Source organism: Cherax quadricarinatus, chromosome 19, assembly GCF_038502225.1.
Source record: "Cherax quadricarinatus isolate ZL_2023a chromosome 19, ASM3850222v1, whole genome shotgun sequence".
Lineage (NCBI taxonomy): Eukaryota > Metazoa > Arthropoda > Malacostraca > Decapoda > Parastacidae > Cherax > Cherax quadricarinatus.
The window spans coordinates 42,449,357-42,475,967 of record NC_091310.1 but is presented as its reverse complement, the minus strand read 5'-3'; the positions used below and the strand labels follow the sequence as shown (position 1 = coordinate 42,475,967).

The 26,611-nt window shown below is 39.4% G+C and overlaps 1 protein-coding gene across 3 annotated transcripts in view; it reads left to right on the top strand.

The window, feature by feature from the left end:
• The window catches only part of Daao2 (D-amino acid oxidase 2), a 64,126-nt gene that overhangs the window by 24,574 nt on the left and 12,941 nt on the right, over positions 1-26,611 (top strand). For all 3 annotated transcript variants that reach the window (XM_070086746.1, XM_070086745.1, XM_070086744.1), the window contains 2 exons: positions 18,514-18,736; positions 21,130-21,200. In XM_070086746.1, the coding sequence (XP_069942847.1) occupies positions 18,514-18,736; positions 21,130-21,200 (294 nt within the window). The remainder of the gene's footprint in view (positions 1-18,513; positions 18,737-21,129; positions 21,201-26,611) is intronic.

Sequence of the window (26,611 nt, the reverse complement as noted above, 5' to 3'; positions counted from 1 at the left end):
ACAACAGGCATCTTTAGTCACATACAAGTAAAAACAACACTGGAAGAAGTAGAAATGATTTTAATGAGACAAGTTCATCACCCGAGTGTTCCAAATTTATCTTATTCATCAGTTTGCCAGTAATTATATATAATCAGTAATATGATATCAGCAGATACCACCTAGGATATTACCAAAACAATGGCATTATGTAATAATATTCAATAAACAAAACACTTTCTATAAAGAGGAAGGTGTAGTTTGAGTGACGATAAATGGGATCTTTCACAGCATGTTTTAAACCTTGAAGTATTGTAGAAAGAAAAAGTAGCATGTACAACCACCTAAGAAAACTTTATTAAATAAGGTAGGAATAGGTTTTAGCTTAACAGTAACTCGTTATTATAATAAAATACTAGGAAATAACACCAGTAATAATAATAATAATAATATAGCAATAATAGTGTATAATAATAATAATAATAATAATAATAATAATAATAATAATAATAATAATAATAATAATAATAATAATAATAATAATAATAATAAAATTATAATAGCCCATACTGTAATTGAAAAAACAATAACAAAACTTTATTATTGTGTTGAGTAGCTGTGATGTTCATTTGAGTGTTCAGAAGTATCACAGGCACATAATTCAGTGCATTTAGAAGCACCAGTGGCACATAGTTCAGTGTATTTAGAAGCACCATTGGCACATAGTTCAGTGTATTTAGAAGCACCATTGGCACATAGTTCAGTGTATTTAGAAGCACCATTGGCACATAGTTCAGTGTATTTAGAAGCACCATTGGCACATAGTGTGTTCTGAAGTGTTATTGGCACACAGTTCAGTGTGTTCAGAAGCACCATTGGCACATAGTTCAGTGTGTTCAGAATCATTATTGGCACATAATTCAGTGTGTTCAGAAGCACTGTTGACACATAGTTCATTGTGTTCAGAAGCATTGTTGACACACAGTTCATTGTGTTCAGAAGCATTGTCGGCACATAGTTCATTGTGTTCAGAAGCATTGTTAGGACATAGTTCAACATGTTCAGAAGTATTATTGGCACATAGTTCATTGTGTTCAGAAGCATTATTGGCACATAGTTCAGTGTGTTCAGAAGCATTATTGGCACATAGTTCAGCATGTTCAGAAGCATTATTGGCACATAGTTCAGTGTGTTCAGAAGCATTATTGGCACATAGTTCAGTGTGTTCAGAAGCATCATTGGCACATAGTTCAACATGTTCAGAAGTATTATTGGCACATAGTTCATTGTGTTCAGAAGCATTATTGGCACATAGTTCATTGTGTTCAGAAGCATTATTGGCACATAGTTCAGTGTGTTCAGAAGCATTATTGGCACATAGTTCAGCATGTTCAGAAGCATTATTGGCACATAGTTCAGCCTGTTCAGAAGCATCATTGGCACATAGTTCAGTGTGTTCAGAAGCATCATTGGCACATAGTTCAGTGTGTTCAGAAGCATCATTGGCACATAGTTCAGCATGTTCAGAAGCATTATTGGCACATAGTTCAGTGTGTTCAGAAGCATTATTGGCACATAGTTCAGTGTGTTCAGAAGCATTATTGGCACATAGTTCAGCATGTTCAGAAGCATTATTGGCACATAGTTCAGTGTGTTCAGAAGCATTATTGGCACATAGTTCAGTGTGTTCAGAAGCATCATTGGCACATAGTTCAGTGTGTTCAGAAGCATTATTGGCACATAGTTCAGTGTGTTCAGAAGCATTATTGGCACATAGTTCAGTGTGTTCAGAAGCATTATTGGCACATAGTTCAGCATGTTCAGAAGCATCATTGGCACATAGTTCAGTGTGTTCAGAAGCATTATTGGCACATAGTTCAGTGTGTTCAGAAGCATCATTGGCACATAGTTCAGTGTGTTCAGAAGCATTATTGGCACATAGTTCAGCATGTTCAGAAGCATCATTGGCACATAGTTCAGTGTGTTCAGAAGCATTATTGGCACATAGTTCAGTGTGTTCAGAAGCATTATTGGAACATAGTTCACCCTGCTCAGAAGCATTATTGGCACATAGTTCAGTGTGTTCAGAAGCATTATTGGCACATAGTTCAGTGTGTTCAGAAGCATTATTGGCACATAGTTCAGTGTGTTCAGAAGCATTGTTAGGACATAGTTCAACATGTTCAGAAGCATTATTGGCACATAGTTCAGTGTGGATATATTAAGTAATCTTCCTCATATAGCAACAGATAAGAGGATGCACGTGTGCTTGATTGCCCCATCAGACAATATTGGTGGATGCCCTTGAGTTAGCATGGTGGCTGGGGCCTTCCCTGTTACACTGGCTGCTGGACACTAGTCATAATAATAACTGCCACTACCAAATTGAACTAGTGCACTCACACCAAACACTGAAGAATGACATCTAGCTGTATCAGATGGAACTAATTAACAAAATGGAACTGTATCAGATGGCATTTTGGAACCAAATGGACCTATCAGATGGTACTACAGAATAAGATGAAAGCATCTTTTCTTTATTACTGTCAGTGATACACCTTTGTATGTATGCAAGATTATTTAGAGAAGGAAGCCCAGCATGAGTTGGAGCAATACTAGCCTTGCTAATAAAATCACCAACTCAAAGAACTGTAAAACAATACAGTAACTTCTTTTAACCCTTTGAGGGTCCGTCCCGTAGATCTACGGCTTTACGTTCAGGGTCCAAACCGTAGATCTACGTCATGAGCTCAGCTCACTCTGATAAACTGTGAGTGGTACATTTGGGCCTAGATATGAGAGGATACATCTATGTAGTATGTGTGCACCACATAAAACAGATCCTGCAGCACGCTGTGTATAATGAGAGAAAAAAACTGAAATCATGATTTTTCGATTGAAACAGCGACTTTGCAGTGTTTCTACGTATGTTTTTTTATAGTTCTATTTGCGATTTCTTGGTCACATTTGATAGAATGGAAGACATATTACAGAAATAGAGATGATTTTGATTGTTTTTAGCAATGGAAATGGCTTGAAACCGAGCTCAAAGCAGCAGAAATGTTAAATTTTGCCGATATTCAAGAGTAAACAAATGACCTCACACGTCTAATACACGCCAGCTGGTGGGTCTAATATGCATTCACAAATATGGTGATGATATTTATACAATTATTACAGTATTGCATAACAGTAAATCTTCTATTTTTTGGTGTGAATAAAAATTCATTATGTGAATAAAAAATCAAAATGGAATTTATTTGTAAAGCCTCAAAACATAACTAATGAACAGAGGAAATGTTAGTTTAGTTCCAGGAATACCTACATTGTTTATTCTGGACCCTATTTTGAAATTGGAATATTTTGAACTTTGTGTTAAATTGGCCAAATTAACAATTTCCGATCACTTTAATTTGTAGTTGAAACAGTTGACTTGGCGATTTCTTGTGCTCAGTCGATAGAATAGAAGTAATACTAGTGAAATAGCTAAGAATTTGGTTGACTGGAATGATGTAATTGGCCTAAAATGGGAGTCAAAGTCGGCAAAATCGCCGATTCGTAAATATCGCTGACACATCAAAATTCGCGAGAGCATAATTTCGTCAGTTTTCCATCAAATTTCGTACTTTTTGTTTTATTACCTTCAGAAAAAGATTCTCTACCATTTCGTAAGAAAAAATAACAAGTTTTTTTTTTTTTAAATTCTTGGACACTGGGGCACCACTTCAGATTTGGGCCTTGGACCCTGAAGGGGTTAAATTTTCTATTATTCAAGTCTTAAAAGCAATGATGAAAAGTAAAGTTCCATTTTTAAATGCTTTTCACAGACTAATTCAATACTACATTTTATTAAAAGCTTTCATAGGCATTGAAGTTTGGATCCTAGAATATGTTACTCTATATTCATGTGTAAAGGAAAAGAAGGTGCAGACAGGAGTTTGGTAAGTCTCTGTGACGGACAGACTTGCACAGAACTGATAAAACCATCAGTTGACATAATAGGAGTGATTTGAATAATAGTAGAGAATAAATACAAGGTAATTATCCTCTTATGAAAATCATTATAAGCAACAGCAGAGAGTTCAGTCAAATTGTAAGGAATATCTAATATTGCTAGAAAAACCCCACCATATATTAATTGTAGCAATTTCAGCCTGCAAAATCTAAAGTGAAAGATGATAGACAGCAGCATTGTAGCAGTAAAACTACAGTACCTAGGAGTATTCTAGTATAACAGGTACATACATTCAAACAGCATCAAGGACTATGAGAAGTTGCATTAAATCAGCCTTTTTTTTTTTTAACACTGTCCATTTCCTGTTGAGGTAGAATGACTTGACAAAGAACAAAACCCCTTCACTGTCACTCATTCAATCAGTCTTGCCACAAAGGACACTGACATCACAGTTCAAATGATTTCTGAACTGCAACATCCCCAACCTCTCATTTAGAGTGCAGGCATTGTTCTTCTCACCTCCATGACTCAAGTCTGGCTAACTGGTTTCCTAGAACTCTTTCATAAAAGTTACCTTGCTCACACACTAACAGCATGTCAAATCATAAAAACCACTTGCCTTCATTACTCTCTAGCACACTCACACAAGCTTGTTGGATATCCAAGCCCCTGGCACTCGACCTCCTTTATCCCCTCCTTCCAATCTTTCCTAGAATGACCTCTACCTCTCTTTCCCTCCACCTCAGATTATAGTCATCTTATTTTTTTTTCCATCTTCTCTAAATTTCCAAACTGCCTCAACAACCCTTCATCAGCCCTTTGAATAATCTTTCATTAACCCTACACATCTTCCTAATCTCCAAACCCTGAATTCTCTGCATAATATTCACATTACACATTGCTCTCAAACACAACATCTCTATTATTTCCAGCATCCTTGCTGTAACATTCAAAATGTATTCTTCACACCCATACAACAGTGTTGCTATCACTGTACTCCGATACATTCCCCTTTTTGGCTCCATGGATAAAGTTCTTTGTCTCCATTGATGCCTCAGTGCACCACCCACTTTTTTCCCCTTTGTCAGTTCTATTGTTCACCTCATCTATCATAGAACCATCTGCTGAGAAGTCCACTTCAATGTATTTGAACACATTTACTTACTCCATTATCCTTCCAGTCTAATATCCAATCTTTTTGTTCCCTATATATGTATTATTTATTCTCTCATCACCTTGCTCTTTCCTATGTTTACTTTTAATTTTCTTCTTTTACATGCCCTCCCGAATTCATTAGCTAACTTTTGCACCATCTTTTCTGAATCTCCCTAAAGAACCCTGTGTCATTGACAAAATGCAACTGTGGCAACTCCCACTCTGTACCAGATTCACTGTCTTTTCGGTTTCGCATCACTTTCTAATACCCTAGCATTCACTTCTTTTACAATCCCATGTATAAATATGTTAAACAACCATGCTGACATTACACATCTCTGTCTAAGATCTACTTTTACAGGAAAATAATCCACCTCCCTGCACCTTGCTCTCCATGTAAAAGCTCTTTACCGCTTCAAGTAACTTACCACCTGTTCCATACATCTGCAACATCTGCCACATTGTTCTCCTATCTACCCCTGTTATATGCCTTTTCTAAATTCATAAATGCAATGAAAAGTTCCTTACCTTTATCTAAGTATTATTTGCATATGTACTTCAGTGTAAACACTTGGTGTACATCTCCCCTATCCTTCCTTAAACCTCTGCAACCCTACTCTCTGTCTTACTCATCATTCATTCAGTGATTACCATATGCTTTAACTAGTATACTCAATAGGGTAATTTCCATATAATTCTTACACACTTGTATCCCCTTTTCCCATATACATGTACAAAGGAACTATGCATTCTCTCTGCCAGTCCCTAGGTACCCTCTCACCTTTCATGCATATATTGAACTAATGCACCAACCACTCCAAAGCTATATCTCCCACCTGATTTTAACATTTCTGTCTTAATCCCATTCATCCCAGCTGCTTTATTCCCCTTTCTACCCATTGCCTCATGCACCTGCCCCACACTCACATCTGGCTCTTCCATTCCTAAAAGGTGTTACATTTCCTTGCTCAGTGCTGTCCTCTCTTCATCATCATGCAGCAATTCCTCTAACTATTCCCTCCATCTTCTCAGCATCTCCTCCCATCTAATGGCTCCCCTCTTTTGTTTTTAACTGTTAAATTAATTTTTTTTCCTTGGGCTTTCTCAACTTATTGATCTCCAAAACTTCTTCTGATTCTCAGCAAAATTTGTTGATAAAACCTTTCCCACTCTCTCATGAGCTCTCTTTTTGCATTCCCTCACCACTCTTTTAACCTCTTTTACTTCTGTCATGTAAAAAAACTTTTGCCAACTTTTTCTCCCTTACCACTCTACTTCATTATTCCACTAGTCACTTCTCTTCCCTCCTACACTCACCCTCCTATACCAACATAATTCTGCTGCCTGCACTAACACTGCATTCTTGAATCTACCCCATACCTCCTCTATCTCTTCTCATTGTCTGTACTCTCTCTAGCCCACTTTTGTCCCAGTAGTTGCTTATATCTTACTCTATCTCCTTTAATTTATATCCTTTCACTTCTCTCTTACTGATGACATTCTCCTTGTACCTTGTGTACCTTACTCCCACTGTAGCTACCACTAAATAATAATCTGATATATATGTCACCTCTAAAAACATGAACATCCAGAAGGAAATAAATGGTATAAAATACCGACACAATGGAAATATAAACACATATGCAGTATAATGTGATCCTTGTTAGGTAAGACACATATGCAACAGTTAGGTATCTTTATTATGAAACGTTTCGCCTACACAGTAGGCTTCTTCAGTCAAGTACAGAAAAGTTGATAGAAGCAGAAGATACTTGAAGACGATGTAATCAGTCCATCACCCTTAAAGTTTTGAGGTGGTCAGTCCCTCAGTCTGGAGAAGAGCATTGTTCCATAGTATGAAACAATATTGTTTCATACTATGGAACAATGCTCTTCTCCAGACTGAGGGACTGACCACCTCAAAACTTTAAGGGTGATGGACTGATTACATCGTCTTCAAGTATCTTCTGCTTCTATCAACTTTTCTGTACTTGACTGAAGAAGCCTACTGTGTAGGCGAAACGTTTCATAATAAAGATACCTAACTGTTGCATATGTGTCTTACCTAACAACCTGTCGGTATTTTATACCATTTTAATGTTCAATGTGATCCTTTATTGACAATGTTTCGTCCACACAGTGGGCTTTTTCAAGTCACAAACAAATCTACCTGGGGTGGAAGGTACGCAAGTATTTATAGTCAGGTTCAGAATGCTGTGGTCAGGTGGAGAATGTTGCATCTGTTGATGTACCGAGTGGGGTTATAGAGTGAAAATTTGGGTAGCTTGGAAGGGAGATTGGATAAGTTTGTGAGAAGACCTTCTGCAGTGTTCTTCCATTCCTATGCTCTTATGTGGGATAGCGATGAAGAAGTTTCTTGGTAAGTGGTTCAGCTATGTTATAGAATCAACCCATCAACCTTTTATCTGATAACACAGTCCACCATACTGCTTTCATCACATCCTATACCATACATCATATGATACAGTGGTCCCTCAATTATCGTCCTTAATCCATTCCTGGAAGTGGGACTATTATCGAAATAGACGATTTTCGAATCAATTTTCCCCATAAGAAACAATGTAAATCCAATTAATTCGTTCCAGACACCCAGAAGTATCAACAACAATTTTTTTTTTACCTAAAAGATAGATTTACATGCACAAAAGAATGAACATTCAACATGACAGTTACCTTTATTGAAGGCTGTTGTTGATGAATGGAAGACAGGAGGAGGAGAGAGGGAAGAGAGGTTATTGTTTGGAAGGGGAATCCCCCTCCATAAGGACTCTAGGTCACTTCAGGGGTAACTTCCCTAGCATAAATATAGAAAAAAATGCCAAATAAATGTAAAGCACTAATAAAATGTATAAATGAACATTGGTAATAGGGGTAGTTGATGAGTGGAACGGTCTGCCTAGTAGGGTGATTGAAGCTAAAAATTGGGTAGTTTCAAATTTAGGTCGGATAAATACACGAGTGAGAGGGGTTGGATTTGAGTCGGACTTGCACCTGAGCTTATTGCTTGGGTAGCATTTGTTCTGTTAGTGGGTTGGATTTGTGAAGGACCGGCCTAGTATGGGCCAGCAGGCCTGTTGCAGTGTTCCTACTTTCTTAAGGTCTTATGTTCTTATTTAACATCACACTTGCCAGTAGGGTGATCGAGGCTAGGACCTTGGGTAGCTTTAAGAAGATATTGGACAAATATATGAGTGGGAGGAGCTAAGTTTGATTTGTGTCATTGGGTACGGGAGTAAATTCTTGGGTAGCTTTGGGTAGAGGTCATTTTGATAAGGACCTGCCTTGTATGGGCCAGTAGACCTGCAGTGTTCTTCCATTGTTATGTTCTAAGTGGGAAGGATTGTAAAGGACCTGCCTAGTATGGGCCAGCAGGCCTACTGCAGTGTTCCCCCTTTCTTATGTTCTTATTGGAGACTTGTTTGTGTGAGGTAGGGATGGCAAGTTTATTGTTGGAGAATATGACACTAATATCAACTCTACAGCTCATTTATCTATCACAATTCAACTAATATGACATAAACAATATTAATAACATAGAAACATGGAATATACTCTAGAATGAATAAAATAAGTCATTACGTATGTCAGGAGAGGTGTTGTGTTGTGTTGTTGTTGGGTATATAAGGGCCACTGAGAGTAAGCTGTCCATAATGGTGGTGAAGCAGCAGCTGAGGCGGCGGTGTTTTCTGTAGCCCTATATTACTCCAACAACATTGGAGGAGTTGGTAGAATTGCTGAATCATTAAAGAAGCAACCCTCTACCACCATCACTACGACCTTCTACCACTATTACAACTGTTACCACCATCACTACTACCTTCTACCACCATCACTACAACCATCAACCACTATCACAACTGCTTCCACTCTACCACCACCACCTTTTTATTTTTCTATAAACTTTTTCATAAATTATGTGTTTCTCACATTCTTTACCAAAGGGCTGGCACTAGAAGCTTTCTTTGGAGCCATGGTAGCTTATTTAGCACTTGCAAGCACTAAAATCAATGGAATATTATGAAATATTTCGTAGGAGCATGTGAGGGGACCGTCGCTCACTGGTAAACAATGGCACACTGGCTGGGAAGGCAGGCCCAGGTGGCTCAGAGCGTGAGTACGTGTCCCGGACAAAGGATGATTAGCGAGTTAATGGACCATTTACGAGCCAATGTTTAGACGAAATAACGGGACTATTTCCGAAATGGACGATTTTCAGGCCGGATGATTATTGAGGGACCACTGTATATCATATCTCACTTATTTACTCTCTTTTTCTTAAAATGTGTACAGTGGAACCCCGAGTTTCAAACTTAATCCGTTCCAGGAGCTAGTTCTAAAGTTGAAACGTTCGAAACTTGAAGCAATATTTCCCATAAGAAATAATGTAAATACAAATAATCCGTTCCAGAAACCCAAAAATATTCACAAAAAATACATTTTATATAGATTAATTGTAGTTTTACATACACACAATAAGCATACATAGTACAATTAGTAATAGATACCCCTCAGGGAAGGTTCCTTGATGTTGGTGAGGGGCTCTTGATTTAGGAAATTGGATCTGTGCTCCAGTTCCCCGAATTAAGCCTGAATGCCTTCCACATTCCCCCCCCCAGGCGCTGTATAATCCTACGGGTTTAGCGCTTCCCCATTATAATAATAATAATAATAGTAATAGATAAACATTTAAATAAACATATAAAATAACATTTTTACTTACCTTTATTGAAGATTGTTGATGGCATCTGGAAGATAGGGAGGAGGAGTAAGAGACCACTTATTGTTTGGAAGGGGAATCCCCTTCCATAAAGATTTTAGGTAACAAGTCCTTATCTGGGGTTACTTCCCTTCTTTAAGATTTCCCTAAAATGGGACATGGTTCTGTCGCTGATCTTGTTGCAGAGATGGCTTGTTTCAGCTTGCTCAGGGTGATATTTTTCAGCAAATACCTGCACCCTATTCCACATTGCACAAATCTCCTTAATCTCTGAAGAAGGCACCATCCACCACCCACAACCATCCTCCACCACCACCACCCACCACCATCCTCCACAACCACCACCCACCACCATCCTCCACCACCACCACCCACCACCATCCTCCACCACCACCACCCTCCACCACCACCACCACCACCACCACCACCATCCACCAGTACCATCCACCAGTACCATCCACCAGTACCATCCACCAGTACCATCCACCACCACCTCCACCATCCACCAGTACCATCCACCAGCACCATCCACCAGCACCATCCACCACCAGCACCATCCACCACCAGCACCATCCACCACCAGCACCATCCACCACCAGCACCATCCACCACCAGCACCATCCACCACCATCCACCACCATCCACCACCATCCACCACCACCACCACCATCCACCACCATCCACCACCACCACCACCACCATCCACCACCATCCACCACCACCACCATCCACCACCACCACCATCCACCACCACCACCATCCACCACCACCACCACCACCACCACCACCACCACCACCACCATCCACCACCACCACCATCCACCACCACCACCATCCACCACCACCACCATCCACCACCACCACCATCCACCACCACCATCCACCACCATCACCATCATCCACTACCACCACCATCCACCAATACCATCCACCACCACCACCACCTACCAATACCACCCACCATCACCACCATCATCATCATCCACCAATACCATCCACCACCACCACCATCCACCAATACCATCCACCATCATCCACCACCTTAACTACTGGGAACGCTTGGAAGCACTTGACTTGTACTCGTTGGAACGCAGGAGGGAGAGATATATCATAATCTACACTTGGAAAATCTTGGAAGGAATGGTCCCAAATCTGCACACAGAAATCACTCCCTACGAAAGTAAAAGACTGGGCAGGCGATGCAAAATGCCGCCAATAAAAAGTAGGGGCGCCATTGGTACACTAAGAGAAAACACCATAAGTGTCCGGGGCCCAAAACTGTTCAACAGCCTCCCATCAAGCATTAGGGGAATTGCCAATAAACCCCTGGCTGCCTTCAAGAGAGAGCTGGACAGATACCTAAAGTCAGTGCCGGATCAGCCGGGCTGTGGCTCGTACGTCGGACTGCGTGCGGCCAGCAGTAACAGCCTAGTTGATCAGGCCCTGATCCATCGGGAGGCCTGGTCATGGACCGGGCCGCGGGGGCGTTGATCCCCGGAATAACCTCCAGGTAACCTCCAGGTAACCACCACCACCACCATCCACCACCATCCACCACCATCCACCACCATCCACCACCACCCACCACCACTATCCACCACCACCACCCACCACCACCATCCATCACCCACCACCATCCATCACCCACCACCACCACCATCCATCACCCACCACCATCCATCACCCACCACCACCATCCACCACCACCACCCACCACCACCACCATCCACCATCATCCACCACCTCCACCATCCACCACCACCCACCACCACCATCCACCAATACCATCCACCACCACCACCATCCACCAATACCATCCACCACCACCACCATCCACCAGTACCATCCACCACCACCATCCACCAATACCATCCACCACCACCATCCACCAATACCATCCACCAATACCATCCACCAATACCATCCACCACCACCATCCATCATTACCATCCACCACCACCACTATCCACCATTACCATCCACCACCACCACCATCCACTAATACCGTCCACCAATACCATCCACCAATACCATCCACCACCAATACCATCCACCAATACCATCCACCACCATCCACCAATACCATTCTCCACCACCACCACCACCATCCACCAATACCATCCACCATCACCACCATAAGAACATAAGAACATAAGAATGTAGGAACACTGCAGAAGGCCTACTGGCCCATACGAGGCAGGTCCTTATCAAAACGACATCTACCTAAAGCTACTCAAGAAATAACTCCCGTACCCCTTGACACCAATCAAACCCAGCCCCTCCCACTCATATATTTGTCCAGTCTCTTCTTAAAGCTACCCAAGGTCCTAGCCTCTATCACCCCACTGGGAAGACTGTTCCACGCACCTACAACTCTGTTAGAAAACTAGTACTTACCTATGTCCTTTCTAAATCTAAATTTATCCAACTTAAATCCATTATTCCTGGTTCTTACCTGGTTCGACACCCTCAGTACTTTATTAATGTCTCCCTTGTTTATGCCCGTCATCCACTTATACACTTCAATGATATCTCCCCTCATTCTACGCCTCTCCAGAGAGTGGAGATTTAAGGCTTTAAGTCTATCTTCATACGGGAGGTTCCTTACACAGTAAATCATTTTAGTCATTCTTCTCTGTATGTTCTCTAACGAGTCTATGTCCATCCTGTAGTAAGGGGACCAAAACTGAGCAGCATAATCTAAATGAGGCCTCACTAGTGATGTATAGAGCTGTAAAATAACTTTTGGACTTCTGTTACTTATACTTCTTAAGATAAATCCAAGTAATCTGTTGGCCTTGTTGTGCACACTAAGGCACTGCTGTCTTGGCTTTAGATTTCTGCTTACCATGACTCCCAAGTCTTTTTCACATTCTGTATGACCAAGCTCTACTTCACCTAGATTATAGCTTCAAGGGTTATTTTCATTACCAAGGGCAAGTACCTTACACTTATCCACATTAAACTTCATCTGCCATTTTTCAGACCAAGACATTAATTTGTTCAAATCGTCCTGGAGTTCATTGATATCCTCCTCAGAGTGAATTATACGGCCTATCTTTGTATCATCAGCAAACTTACTCATGTCACTACTAATCCCTTCATCAAGGTCATTAATGTAAATTATGAACAGGAGAGGGCCTAAAACTGATCCTTGTGGAACGCCACTAGTGACTAATCCCCATTCAGATTTCACTCCATTAATGGTAACTCTCTGCTTTCTGTTGGTAAGCCATGCCTCAATCCATGCTAGAACTTTACCTCCTATACCATGAGCTGCCACTTTTCTTAAGAGTCTCTTGTGAGGTACTCTGTCGAAGGCTTTACTAAAATCCAAATAAACAATATCATATTCCTTATCACTGTCAACTGCCTCAAATGTTCTATTGAAGAACGTCAGTAAGTTTGTCAGGCAGGAACGACCTCTCGTGAATCCATGCTGAGATTCGTTTATCAAGTTATGTTCTTCAAGGTGACTTCTGATAATTATTTTTTTTATTATCACACCGGCCGATTCCCACCAAGGCAGGGTGGCCCGAAAAAGAAAAACTTTCACCATCATTCACTCCATCACTGTCTTGCCAGAAGGGTGCTTTACACTACAGTTTTTAAACTGCAACATTAACACCCCTCCTTCAGAGTGCAGGCACTGTACTTCCCATCTCCAGGACTCAAGTCCGGCCTGCCGGTTTCCCTGAATCCCTTCATAAATGTTACTTTGCTCACACTCCAACAGCACGTCAAGTATTAAAAACCATTTGTCTCCATTCACTCCTATCAAACACGCTCACGCATGCCTGCTGGAAGTCCAAGCCCCTCGCACACAAAACCTCCTTTACCCCCTCCCTCCAACCCTTCCTAGGCCGACCCCTACCCCGCCTTCCTTCCACTACAGACTGATACACTCTTGAAGTCATTCTGTTTCGCTCCATTCTCTCTACATGTCCGAACCACCTCAACAACCCTTCCTCAGCCCTCTGGACAACAGTTTTGGTAATCCCGCACCTCCTCCTAACTTCCAAACTACGAATTCTCTGCATTATATTCACACCACACATTGCCCTCAGACATGACATCTCCACTGCCTCCAGCCTTCTCCTCGCTGCAACATTCATCACCCACGCTTCACACCCATATAAGAGCGTTGGTAAAACTATACTCTCATACATTCCCCTCTTTGCCTCCAAGGACAAAGTTCTTTGTCTCCACAGACTCCTAAGTGCACCACTCACTCTTTTTCCCTCATCAATTCTATGATTCACCTCATCTTTCATAGACCCATCTGCTGACACGTCCACTCCCAAATATCTGAATACGTTCACCTCCTCCATACTCTCTCCCTCCAATCTGATATTCAATCTTTCATCACCTAATCTTTTTGTTATCCTCATAACCTTACTCTTTCCTGTATTCACCTTTAATTTTCTTCTTTTGCACACCCTACCAAATTCATCCACCAATCTCTGCAACTTCTCTTCAGAATCTCCCAAGAGCACAGTGTCATCAGCAAAGAGCAGCTGTGACAACTCCCACTTTGTGTGTGATTCTTTATCTTTTAACTCCACGCCTCTTGCCAAGACCCTCGCATTTACTTCTCTTACAACCCCATCTATAAATATATTAAACAACCACGGTGACATCACACATCCTTGTCTAAGGCCTACTTTTACTGGGAAAAATTTCCCTCTTTCCTACATACTCTAACTTGAGCCTCACTATCCTCGTAAAAACTCTTCACTGCTTTCAGTAACCTACCTCCTACACCATACACTTGCAACATCTGCCACATTGCCCCCCTATCCACCCTGTCATACGCCTTTTCCAAATCCATAAATGCCACAAAGACCTCTTTAGCCTTATCTAAATACTGTTCACTTATATGTTTCACTGTAAACACCTGGTCCACACACCCCCTACCTTTCCTAAAGCCTCCTTGTTCATCTGCTATCCTATTCTCCGTCTTACTCTTAATTCTTTCAATTATAACTCTACCATACACTTTACCAGGTACACTCAACAGACTTATCCCCCTATAATTTTTGCACTCTCTTTTATCCCCTTTGCCTTTATACAAAGGAACTATGCATGCTCTCTGCCAATCCCTAGGTACCTTACCTTCTTCCATACATTTATTAAATAATTGCACCAACCACTCCAAAACTATATCCCCACCTGCTTTTAACATTTCTATCTTTATCCCATCAATCCCGGCTGCCTTACCCCCTTTCATTTTACCTACTGCCTCACGAACTTCCCCCACACTCACAACTGGCTCTTCCTCACTCCTACAAGATGTTATTCCTCCTTGCCCTATACACGAAATCACAGCTTCCCTATCTTCATCAACATTTAACAATTCCTCAAAATATTCCTTCCATCTTCCCAATACCTCTAACTCTCCATTTAATAACTCTCCTCTCCTATTTTTAACTGACAAATCCATTTGTTCTCTAGGCTTTCTTAACTTGTTAATCTCACTCCAAAACTTTTTCTTATTTTCAACAAAATTTGTTGATAACATCTCACCCACTCTCTCATTTGCTCTCTTTTTACATTGCTTCACCACTCTCTTAACTTCTCTCTTTTTCTCCATATACTCCATATACTTCTGATAATGTCAGCTATAATTGATTCTAATAACTTGCCCACTATAGATGTCAGGCTTATTGGACGGTAATTTGAAGGAGTGGACTTATCCCCTGATTTGAATATAGGAACCACATTAGCCATCTTCCACAACTCTGGCACAACACTGGTAAGGATGGACGCATTGAATACACTCGTTAATGGCTGACTAAGCTCCATCTTGCATTCCTTAAGTACCCTTGAAAACAACTCATCGGGTCCCTGGGACTTATTTTGTTTCAGTTTGTCTATCTGTTTAATAACCATGTCCCTCGTGACAGTAATATTAATTAACTTAAATTCATCAGGAACTAAATAATTGTTAATTACTGGAATCTCATTTACATCTTCCTGTGTAAAAACTGACAAAAAATAGTCATTAAATAAGGAACACATTTCCAGTTCATTATCCGTCAGCTGTCCATTCCCAGATTTCAGAGGTCCTACTTTTTCCTTCACCTTCGTCCTATACACTTGAAAGAACCCCTTTGGATTAGTCTTTGATTCATTAGCAACTCTAATTTCATAGTCACGTTTAGCCTTTCTAATCGCCTTTTTTACTTCTCTTTTAAGCTGAACATATTGGTCAGTAAGGTTAACCTCTCCTCTTCTGATGAGCCTATAAATTCCCCTTTTCTCCCCTAATAGATGCTTTAGCCTCCTGTTAACCCATTTGGGATCGTTATTATTAGACCTAATTTCTCTCTGGGGAATGTATATACTCTGGGCACCATCCACCACCATCCACCACCACCACCATCCACCACCATCATCCACCACCACCATCCACCATCACCACCATCCACCACCACCATCATCCACCACCACCACCATCCACCACCACTATCATCCACTAGTACCATCCACCAATACCATCCACCACAACCATCCACCAGTACCATCCACCAGTACCATCCACCACCACTATCCACCAATACCATCCACCACCATCCTCCACCACCATCCACCACTACCACCACCCACCATCACCACCATGGTAGCTTATTTCACAGTCTCACTTAATAAACAAAAACCAAACACAATGAATTAATAGTGAAATGTTTGAATGAGCATGCAGGTTAGTGTTCACTCAAGCATAAACAAAGCCAGACTGGCTCGCGAGGCCTGCATGGGGACGCGGGCAGGTGGACAGGTGTAGTACATGGTTTGATACTCAGGACAAAATTTATTTGAAAAAACAGTCGAAACTCGAAGCATTCGATAGTCGATGTGTTCGAAACTCTGGGTTCCACTGTATTAGCTATTACCAAACCTCTTTCTATACATAGTTCAATTTTGCCCCTACCACTCCCCCATCATTATCATTTACCCCTGGCATTTCAAACTTACCTACTGCACCCTCTGCAACAGTTTCTCCCACATTAGCATTTACGTCACCACAACAGCAATTTTCTCATGTGGTTAAGAATTCCTTATCCTTAAACGTTCACTTAACACCTAAAATCTCTCTCTGTCCTTTATATTCCTCTTTTCCCCAGATTTATAAATACTTACTGTTACCCACTTCTCATATCCCACCCTTATTTTAACCCTTTCAGGGTCCGTCCCGTAGATCTACGGCTTTACGTTCAGGGTCCAAACCGTAGATCTACGCCATGAGCTCAGCTCACTCTGATAAACTGTGAGTGGTACATTTGGGCCTAGATATGATAGAATACATCTATGTGGTATGTGTGCACCACATAAAACAGATCCTGCAGCACACTGTGCATAATGAGAGAAAAAAAATGAAATCATGTTTTTTCGATTAAAACAGCAACTTTGCAGTGTTTTTTCGTATGTTTTTTATAGTTGTATTTGCGATTTCTTGGTCTCATTTGATAGAATGGAAGACATATTACAGAAATAGAGATGATTTTGATTGGTTTTAGCATTGGAAATGGCTTGAAACTGAGCTCAAAGTAGCGGAAATGTTAAATTTTTGCCGATATTCAAGAGTAAACAAACGACCTCACACATCTAATACACGTCAGCTGGTGGGTCTAATATACATTCACAAATATGGTGATGATATTTATACAATTATTACAGTATTGCATAAGAGTAAATCTTCTATTTTTTGGTGTGAATAAAAATTCATTATGTGAATAAAAAATCAAAATGGAATATATTTGTAAAGCCTCAAAACATAACTAATGAACAGAGGAAATGTTAGTTTAGTGCCAGGAATGCCTACATTGTTCATTCTGGACCCTATTTTGAAATTGGAATATTTTGAACTTTGTGTTAAATTGGCCAAATTAACAATTTCCGATCACTTTATTTTGTAGTTGAAACAGTTGACTTGGCGATTTCTTGTGCTCAATCGATAGAATAGAAGTAATACTAGTGAAATAGCTAAGAATTTGGTTGATTGGAATAATGTAATTGGCCTAAAATGGGAGTCAAAGTCGGCAAAATCGCCGATTCGTAAATATTGCTGACACATCAAAATTCGCGAGAGCATAATTTCGTCAATTTTCCACCAAATTTCGTACTTTTTGTTTTATTACCTTCACAAAAAGATTCTCTACGATTTCATAAGAAAAAATAACAAATTTTTTTTTTAAAAATTCTTGGACACTGGTGCGTGACTCCAGATTTGGGCCTTGGACCCTGAAAGGGTTAATCCTCTTCTCTTTCCATAATTGAATATGTATAATATTACTGCTACTTCTTCCTTAGCTCTCTTTCTCTCGGATACTCCTAACTTGTTCCCATTCTTTTCATTTATAACATTCATAATCAGTTCTTTCTTATCTACACTACATCGACACATACAAACATCCCAGACCTACCCTGTGGATGAGTGACTAGACAGCAAGTACCAGAGACAGTGAAGCTATGTTTGTGGTATTTTTGAAGGAGAGGCCAGCATGTTACAGACTGGAGGGTCACTTGAATTGTGATGCCTGAACATTTCCAGCAAGACACCCTACCTTGGTGGAACATGGCCAGTGTGTTAAAAATATACAGACTGTTGCTACTGAAGTGTTTCATGAAGTCCTTTACATTATCATAATATTCCAATTTAACCTCTTTTCCCACCCATCACTGGCAGGTCAGGATTTAGCTTTGGTACAGTCACAGCAGAACCATTGAAGTTCCTGCCAGTGTTATTGGAGGAGGTGAGGGCACTGGGAGGCAGTGTGAAGATGTGTCGGCTCACATCCTTAGCAGAGGCAGCTGCAGAAGCAGACATCGTCATCAACTGCAGCGGTCTTGGTGCCCGGAAACTAGTGCCTGACCCAGAGGTTTACCCCTGCAGAGGCCAAGTCATGAGGGTCAGTCATGTCATGACATAAAAGTACAGTAGGGCCCCAGTGTACAGCATTAATGAATTCCAGAAATTTTTTTGCAAGTCAGGTGTTTGGAACTCTTAGCGTATTTTCCCATGGATACCAGTGATATAATTGGGAGGGGAAGAGACAGGGAAGGAGATGGGGTGGAGAGAGAGAGAGCATGTTTGTACAGCATAATGACATCAGTGAAATAAAGTCAATTGACCAAATAAAATTGCTTGCCCACAGTTACCTCCAGCTTCATCCTCTTCCCTACTTGTATGTCTCATAACAATAAAAATTCTTTAAAATGAGCTAATGTAGGTAAGATCTCTTACCTTGTAAATAAAGTTAGGAACCTAAAACCTAATCTTGTAAAACCCTTGTCAGAGAGAGATATGGGGGGGGGGGGAGAATGAATGAGAATAAGAATACTGACTGTATGGTCAATATATTTGAGTTACCTACATGTAATAGAACAAAAATAACACAAATATTTTTGATATGCTAGAAACCCTCCTCTGGCACTACTAAACTAGTTGAGAGGAATCCCTTACTTAGGCAGACATGTCAGGTGCACACCACAGAGGCCAGCCTACTGTCCAGGCCAACCAATCTGATTTTTTTTTTTGTGTGTGTGTGTGTGTGTGTGTGTGTGTGCATGCATGCGCAAGTTTCATCATGATGTCCAAGTGACCCATGGTGGGTCTCTCTCACGTGTGACAGTGTCCTCAATTGCTTCACCTCCCCTCTGGCTCCAGTATATATCTCAGCCCACATGCATCTGCCTTATTTTTATCAGTGCTAAGGGAATGAACACACTCTGTTAACCCTTTTCTTGCTGGGACCCCCAAAATTAAAAGTGCTGACAATGTTGTGATTTAAAAAAAAAAAAAAAAAAAGTAATTTTTTCTTCTGAAATGGTAGAGAATTTTATCTGGAGGTAATGACGCTAAAATACTAAATTTGATGGAAAATTTAAAGAGTTGCGCAGGTACAAATTTGGCGGTTTGGGTTCAATTTTTACCAGCGATTTCACCCACTTTGAATCCTATTTTAAGCAAATTCCATAGCAAAGGAAGGCATACTTGCTATTTTGCTGTTATGCATTCCATTCTATTGATTAAGCTCAAGAAACTGTCCATTAAACTATCAGAACAGAATTTGGAAACTTGGTCAATTTTACACAGAATTCAAAAAAGTCCAGTTTGAAAACAGAGCCCAAAATAAACGCTTCATTCCATCATCACACAAAATAAATTTTTTTACCCCATTTCTCAGATAACAAAATATACCCCTGAATGGTGGATCATGGTTTAGGGTGCCCCAGTAATTGAAGCAGACCTAGTAAAAATCCTTAAAACAGACTGGAGGCTGTAGGTGAACCTTATCCTTCCTTAGAAAAATCATCACAAATTGAATCTTGTCGCTATTCAAACTATGTACTTCCACTCCTGAAACTGCAGCTGATATGAAGGAACAATTAATAATACAATAAAGTTATCCTAGAAAGCACTTCATAGTTGCTATTTTAAACCAGACACAAGATCAGAGGCTTGCTTTTTCCATCATGCTTCATGTGGGGCAAGATTTTTTTTTTTATACTGTGCACAGTTGCTACACAAGCCCATTTTCTTATGTTGAGGCCAAAATTTACCACTCGCAGGATATTTGAGAGCACTGTGCTTTAAAAGTAGGTCTACGTGAGTGACACTGGTGTTAATAACAGATTTAGGCAAGAGATGGTGAAAGAGTTAAGGCTGAGCACTTCAAAACTTTCCCTCCAATTCTTTGACTGTATCCAGTAAATAATCTCTATATTGGATTGAAGAAGCCAAAGGTTAGTGAAACATCTTTGTAAAGATACCCAGGTGTTTTATTGGTGTCTTATTAACTTCAATATTGTGTATAATTAATGTAATGATTGTGAGCTCTCTTTTTCCAGTTAAAGGAGAACCCTTTGATTTATAGGTAAATTATCTAGGTAGTTAATATTTGGATAAAATATCTAAAAGACAGTATTGAAGATGGAAGTATGAAACTACAAAAGGTTGTTTTGAGAAACCAAACTGTAGAACTGCATGTATAAAAAAATGTAATTATTAGCTTTTTTATGAGAATTTTTGAACACAGTTACTTTGCAATTTTACTGATTAAAATAGTGGAATCTCAAATATCGAACTTTCTTCATTCCAGACAGCTGTTCGAGTTCCGTTACTGAACGAATTTATTCCCATCAGGAATAATGTAAATTAAATTAGTTCATTTCAGACCCTCAAAAATACACTTATAAAAGCACTTACAAAAATACACTTACATAATTGGTTGAGTTGGGAGCAGTTCGATATTTGAGGTTATACTGTAGATTATAAAATTTTAATGTTTTTCTTTTTTAGGTGCGGGCACCATGGGTGGGGAGGTACCTGTGTGATGCATCCAAGAAGTCATTTGCCTACATCATCCCCAAGTAAGTCCCAAGGAGATGCTGCCCCCTATGTTATGTATGCTTGCTTTACTTAATCTGTACTGATATAAAAATTCATAAAACTCATCAGTAGCCAACTTACATGTATTTCTGTACTAATAGCCTAGCCTAATAATAATAATTCTGCATTCCTCAAGCTCTGGTCTACCTTGGGGTAAATTTATACATGGTTGATTATCAGATATCATGTTAAAAATGGTGTAATAAAAAATGGGTGTAAACTTAATTGAAAATAGGGTTATGTTCATTAGTACCCTCAAAAAAGTCAACACAATTTTTTAAAGATCTCTAAATTGTAAAAAATTGACAAAAATGTAATTGTATGTCGGCATTAAAAAAAAATTCTTCTGAAATGTTAGAGTCTTTTTTTTCTGAAGGTAATGATGCCAAAAAGTTGAAATTTGCTAAAAAACTTAGGGAATTATGCAGGCACAAAGCAGCCTGTGTACAATTTACACCAGCAATTTTGCCCACTTTGAGTCCTATTTTAAGCTGAATTTGACCAGATTCCAAGATATTTTGCTAATTTACCTTCTGTTCTATTGATTGAGGTCAAGAAACTGCCCATTTGATTATCAGAACTACATGAAGTGCACAGAAGTGGGTAATTCAGCCAATTTTACACAAAATTAAAAAAAAGTCTAGTTTAAAAACATAGTTTAAAATAAACACTGTAGAAGTCCCCAGCCACTAAAGCAACATTTCCTCTGCTCATTAATCATATACTCAGGCCTCTCCTGTATTACACTTACCATCCATTTTGAATTCATCATCACATAAATCAAAGATTTATTATTCCTTGGATAATAAAATATAACCAGGAATGATTGGTCATGATTTACACATAATAATTGAATCAAACTTAGTAAAACACCATAAACCAGATTAAAAAAAATAGTAAAAACTCAAATATTTCAGCTACTTTGAGCCAAATTTCAAAGTATACTTCCACTTCTGAAACCCCAAAACCCATCTCTGTTTCAGTAATATTTCTTCCATTCTGTCAAATAGTACTTAGAAACAGCAAATAAACCACCCTAGAAAACACTTCAAAGTTGTTATTTTAAACCAAACACAAAGGTCAGAGGTTTCCTTTTTTCATTATGCACTGCATGGGGCAGGATTATTTTTATACTGTGCACACTCATTCCACAGACACTCTCTCCTATCTAGGCCAAAATTTACTGCTCACAGCTCTGAGGGAGCTCAGCTCAAAACTTAGATGTACATAAGCGACACTGGTGTCAGTAGCATAGATCTATGTACGAGATAGTAAAAGGGTTAATAATAATAAATAAATTACTCACTTATATATGAACATCTATGAAAATTTAGACACATGTGCAACATTTGGGTATCTTTATTGTAGACGTTTCGCCATCCAGTGGCTTTATCAATACAAATTCAAGGACATGATTGGGAGACAGAAGAACTATATACAAAAGATGAGGTAATCAGTCCCTCAACCTTGGAGCTGGTGTGAAGAGCACCGTAGTCACGAAGATTCTTGAGCACAGGCAAGAAGGCTGGCGCTTATATACTGGCGTCAGGTGGAAAGGGATGGGTAGCAGACAAGGGCATAGTCACTGGTAGGTGGGATTCCCTAGTGGAAGTAGGTCATACCTTAGGGATGGGTATGACCTACTTCTTGTCGGTATCGTATATCATTCATGTACAACTTGTCAGACACTGCAATATCATGGAATCTTGGTTCAGAGGCCATCTACATAACCTTCTTGGCTGCTACTATATACTGCCACTAACCATCCCTTGGGTATTTCCTACTTCCACTGGGGAATCCCGCCTACCAGTGACTATACCCTCATCTGCTACCCATCCCTTTCCACCTGACGCTAATATATACATGCCAGCCTTCTTGACTCTGCTCCAGAACCTTCATGACTACGGTGCTCTTCAAACCAGCTCCAAGGCTGAGGAACTGATTACCTCATCTTTTGTATATAGTTCTTCTGTCTCCCAATCATGTTCTTGAATTTGTATTGATAAAGCCATTGGATGGCGAAACATCTACAATAAAGATACCCAGATGTTGCACGTGTCTAAATTTTCATCTTGTCAGTATTGTATACCATTCATGTACATGAACATCTATATTACTGGATTTCTTATACAGTAGTCTCCATTATCTACAGCTGTTTTCAATCCCTATCATATTTGTGATCATAGAACTAAATTACAGGGTGGCATCACTGATACTCTGACAGATCTGTAACAAGTTCTCCTGAAATAAGGGTATTCTTAAGAGGTCTTCTTGTGAGTATTTCTTATAAATGAGTCACTTCTGTATGTAGTAATGTCATTTTGTGCTCATGATGAGTTAGAAATTACATTAGTCATAAGAATCATTTGTTCCTTGGGTACAGTCAATTTGTAGTACAGTAATGTGAGATAGGTTCATTGAATTTGCATTTTTTTTTTTTTTCCAAAATAGTGATCTTATATTTCCTGCCATTGATAAGACTGATCTAATCTCATGCCCCTCATAAGGTAAAAATTTTCTCAGCTAGCTCAGAAATAAATAATGGATTGTAGCTGATAAGAGTATTTCTAACTTCATATGAGATTGCTCAAACATATTTATAGTTGTTATTCAAGTTTATTTTACACTTGTACATAACAGCACACTTGAATGCAAATCATGTGGTGCCTGATAACTTTTAAGACTATTCCTTAAAATCTTTCAGCCATACAGTCATCAAGGAATAACTGGCTTAGCTTCTGACTAAACAATTTACAGCAGGAACTGTGAATAGTCATTCAGTCTTGAATATATAGAAGGGCGGTAAAGGAGGTTTTGTGGGCGAGGGGCTTGGACTTCCAGCAAGAGAGTGTTAGATAGGAGTAAATGGAGATGAATGGTTTTTGGGACCTGATGGAGTGTGAGCAAGTAATATTTTGTGAAGGGATTCAGGGAAACTGGTTAGCCGGACTTTAGTTCTGGAAATGGGAAGTACAATACCTGCACTTTACCGGAAGAGTTCAGGATATTGGCAGTTTGGAGGGACATCTAAACTGTCATATCTGAGCACCTCTTCAGAGACAGTGTTTATGTATGAATGATGGTGAAAGTGTTGAATGATGAAAGTTTTTTCTTTTATATATGGTAAAAATAGGTTTTTCTTTTTGGGTCACCCTGCCTCAGTGGGAAACAGCCTGCATGTTAAAAAAAAAAATTACATTCAGTTCTTTCTTCTTTTTTGAGGATTTTGTATAAGGTAATTCATAGAACCCTGACATTTGTTATCATATATAAATTTCTGTCTCTTATGACAGGTGTGTTGGCTGTTTTGCAGTTTTGTTGTTAGAGGTCTTAGCAGAATGATTGTTAGATGTGTTTTTTTTTTACTATTGTAGATCCACATCTTCATTCCCATAGTAATTACAAGACTGGTGTTGTTCAGGTCCTATTTTAGCAAGCAGAATGTCAGCAGTGTCCTGTTTATGTAAACAATTTTTCCAGCATCTCAAGTGTTGACTTAGTGTAATACATAGCTTATTCGTAATTAGCAGTAACAAATTATAACTACAGGAAAAGTTTATATACTTTCCTTGTTTGTGCCAAGAATATGCTTCTCAGTGTCAGGCCATTGCTTATCTAGTTATGATTCTCTTCTTACTTTAGTTTTTTCTTGGCTGTCCCCAGTTTATACTGATCTGATGCCATCTTGATATTCTATAAAACTAATAATTAAAGTTAAGAGCTCCACAGTTATCATTATACAGAACTGGCAGCTATGACATCATATAGTAACTGATAGTAACTGTGGACATAGTAATAGTTACAAACATCAGCATGCATTATCACAATATATATATAACTGAGTAGGTAGTAGGTTGGTAGACAGCAACCACCCAGGGAGGTACTACCGTCCTGGCAAGTGAGTGTAAAACAAAAGCCTGTAGTTGTTTTACATGATGGTAGGATTGCTGGTGTCCTTTTTTCTGTCTCATGAACATGCAAGATTTCAGGTATGTCTTGCTACTTCTATTTACACTTAGGTCACACTACACATACATGTACAAGCACATATATACACACCCCTCTGGGTTTTCTTCTATTTTCTTTCTAGTTCTTATTCTTGCTTATTTCCTCTTATCTCCATGGGGAAGTGGAACAGAATTCTTCCTCCGTAAGCCATGCGTGTTGTAAGAGGCGACTAAAATGCCGGGAGCAAGGGGCTAGTAACCTCTTCTCCTGTATATATTACTAAATGTAAAAGGAGAAACTTTCGTTTTTCCTTTTGGGCCACCCCGCCTCGGTGGGATACGGCCGGTGTGTTGAAAGAAAGAAAGATATATAACTGAGTATCCTAAAAGACTAAATCAAATCACTTATCACACTTCACATCTATATAAACACTTAACCAAGTTGCATTAACTTAAAAACAAACATTTCAGTATCGTACAAGTCTTTATATGAATGACACAAAAATTGCAAAGATTTGAGTAAGTTATCTGACTGTCTGGAGCCTTTTTTATTCTGGAGGAAAAGAAGGAATACTGTAACAATATTCTGTATCACAATACAATACCGTTCTTCTACCAAGCATGTAACATCTCTAACTAGCTGCACCAAATTTATTGTCTGTTTCATTAGCTGGAATGGTTATAGTGCTATAAATTTATTTTATATGTTGGTCTTTTACTAATGCTTCTGTATTTTTCAGCCTGGCATGAAGTATGCTACTCCTGGGTCATTCTTACTTAGCCCTTTGACTGTTTTGGTCATACATATACTCATAAATTCTAGCAGCTTCAAATCAAGCAGGAGAAAGCTGGTAGGCCCACATGTGAGAGAATGGGTCTGTGTGGTCAGTGTGCACCATACAAAAAAAATCCTGCAGCATGCAGTGCATGATGAGAAAAAAAACTGACCATTTTTTTTAATTAAAATGCTGATTTTGTGGTCTATTTTCGTGTAGTGTTTATGGTTGTATTCTCGTTTTCTTGGTTTCATTTGATAGAATGGAAAACATATTATAGAAATAGAGGTGATTTTGATTGGTTTTACTATGAAACAAACCTTGAAATGGAGCTCAAAATAGGGGAAATGTTTGATTTTTGCCGATGTTCAAAAGTAAACAAATGATGTCATTTTCCAATAAATGTCCAAGTAGCCATTCTGATATGCAGTCATAAATGGGGTGGCATTATTTATACAATTATTACAATATTGCAGTAGTCTGCATAACAGTAAATCTTCTATTTTTTGTTTGAATAAAAATTCAAAATACAAAGCAAGAGTAATATCAGAGGGGCCTGGAGACATGACTGATGAACAAAGAAAATGTTATTTTAGAGCCAGGAATGTCTGCATTGTTCATTCTGGACCCTGTTTTGAAATTGTCATATTTTCTAATTTTCGTGAAATT